The sequence below is a fragment of the Nansenia antarctica genome, assembly GCF_963989245.1.
Source record: "Nansenia antarctica genome assembly, chromosome: 2".
NCBI lineage: Eukaryota > Metazoa > Chordata > Actinopteri > Argentiniformes > Microstomatidae > Nansenia > Nansenia antarctica.
In genome coordinates this window covers 59,260,829-59,262,685 of record NC_137675.1, presented here as the reverse complement: position 1 = coordinate 59,262,685, position 1,857 = coordinate 59,260,829, and the positions used below count along the sequence as shown (strand labels likewise).

Sequence of the window (1,857 nt, the reverse complement as noted above, 5' to 3'; positions counted from 1 at the left end):
CTACCTAATGCGTCCATTGGCCCTGGGTTGACCTAGCTCCGACTTGGGGTCGGGGCTTAGTGAGCTCCAGCCCGTCTCCCTGCACCTCTGCATGACGGGGCAGGCGCTGGGGCCCTGGGCGCACACGTCGGCTGCTGACCACACCCCCTCCAGGAGGCGGTCCACCCAGCGGCGTAGGCCCGCCCCCGTCAGCGAGGCGTTGAGCTCCGCCTCCTCCACCTGGCCCAGGTGCACGGGGATGTTGAGGATGGGGTTGAGGCCGTGGAAACTCTGCTCCATGTAGGAGTTACTGGCCGGCCCCTTGTGGAAGCGGAGGGTTTCGTCTGGAGAGAGGGAGAGTGGTGGGGGGGAGAGAGAGAGGGAAGGAGGGAGGGAGGGAGATGGGGATGGGAGGGGATGGAGAATGAGGAAGCAATAGGCAAGTGAGGGAGACAAGAGAGAGAGAGAGAGAAAAAAGAGAGAGAGAGAGTGACAAAAGAGAGAGGGTGAGAGAGGGAGAGAGAGAGAGAGAGGAGGGTGAAGGGGGGAGAGAAGGCGAGAGATAAGAATATTTTATCAAATTCAGCAGTCATCCTGATTGACTCGGTGCAGGTAGCAAATTGTATTTTCAACACGTTTTATTCATGAACAGTATGGAACTCATGACAAAAAAACTGCAGGCCAGGGATGAAAAGGGCCCAGCGTTTTTTTGCTGGCCTAGATATTCACGCGGTCAGGAAAAACTCCTGGGCTGGCTATATGTTTGTACTATGTACTATCATACTATGTTTGACTGATCTAAACTGTCACTTGACAAGCACATCCTGGGTTTATGGCCTCTTCCTTTCTTGCACATTGTTTGAACTTGGTACTGTCTCTTGTGCTTCTTTTTATCTGTGCAAATGAATCCATCTTTATCCATCTTTATGTCAGTCTATTGTATAGTCCAGGTCTCCCCTGGGATTGTCTGTGATTGACAGCTCTATGTGATGTGTAGGTCAGTGGGTCCTGGTTTTCCCATAAAGATGCCAGTCATGGAAGATGGGAATTCCACTGGCTTCCTCACACCTACTGTCTAACACACTCGCATGCACACACATACAGTACATACACACACACACACACACACACACACACACACACACACATACATAAACACGCACGCACACACATACATATACACACACACACACACACACACACACACACACACATTTCAAGCACCTCTCCATCCTCCCCTCCTCTCCACCCTCTCTTCTCAGATGCCTATCCCTCTCTCCACAACCACCCACCCTCCCTCTCCACTCTGTTTTCTGTCTCTCTCCAACGAACCTGACCCCCTTTCCAGACCATTCCACCCCCAGCCATCCACCCTTCAGCGCAGGGGTGACATCAGCTCTTTATATGTGTGTGTGTGTGCGGGTGTGTGTGTGTGTATTCCAACTCCACTAACACTACATAAACCCAGTCCATAAACTTTTATCATGTTCTGTAGAGAGCCCTGCTTACAGAACAGCCTAACTCAAATCCCTCCCCTCACACACACACACACACACACACACACACACACACACACACACACACACACACACACACACACACACACTCTCCTGACTTTGACTGCCATCCTGTTTACATCCACAACCAGACTATAGCCAGAGCTGCATACTCTACTAGTGATTAGATAAAGATTTGAGTCATAGACCAGTGACCTCGTCTGTGATAGGCTGTTTATGAAGTGATCCACCAATTGGGTTTGAGGAGGTGAAACATTATAGTCCAATCAGGGATATTTCCCCGGAGGAGGTATATTCAGATAGAGGTGACCCGCTGTGCGTGTGTGTGTGTGTGTGTGTGTGTGTGTGTGATATAATACGT

The 1,857-nt window shown here is 50.6% G+C and overlaps 1 protein-coding gene across 1 annotated transcript in view; it reads right to left on the bottom strand.

Annotated features, from left to right (window-relative positions):
* LOC308151071 (xylosyltransferase 1-like) overlaps positions 1-1,857 on the bottom strand; it is a gene marked incomplete at both ends in the record, with an annotated part of 29,185 nt that continues 27,328 nt past the window's right edge. Inside the window, one exon of the mRNA XM_080523883.1 lies at positions 1-323. Coding sequence (XP_080380009.1) covers positions 1-323 — 323 coding nt within the window. The remainder of the gene's footprint in view (positions 324-1,857) is intronic.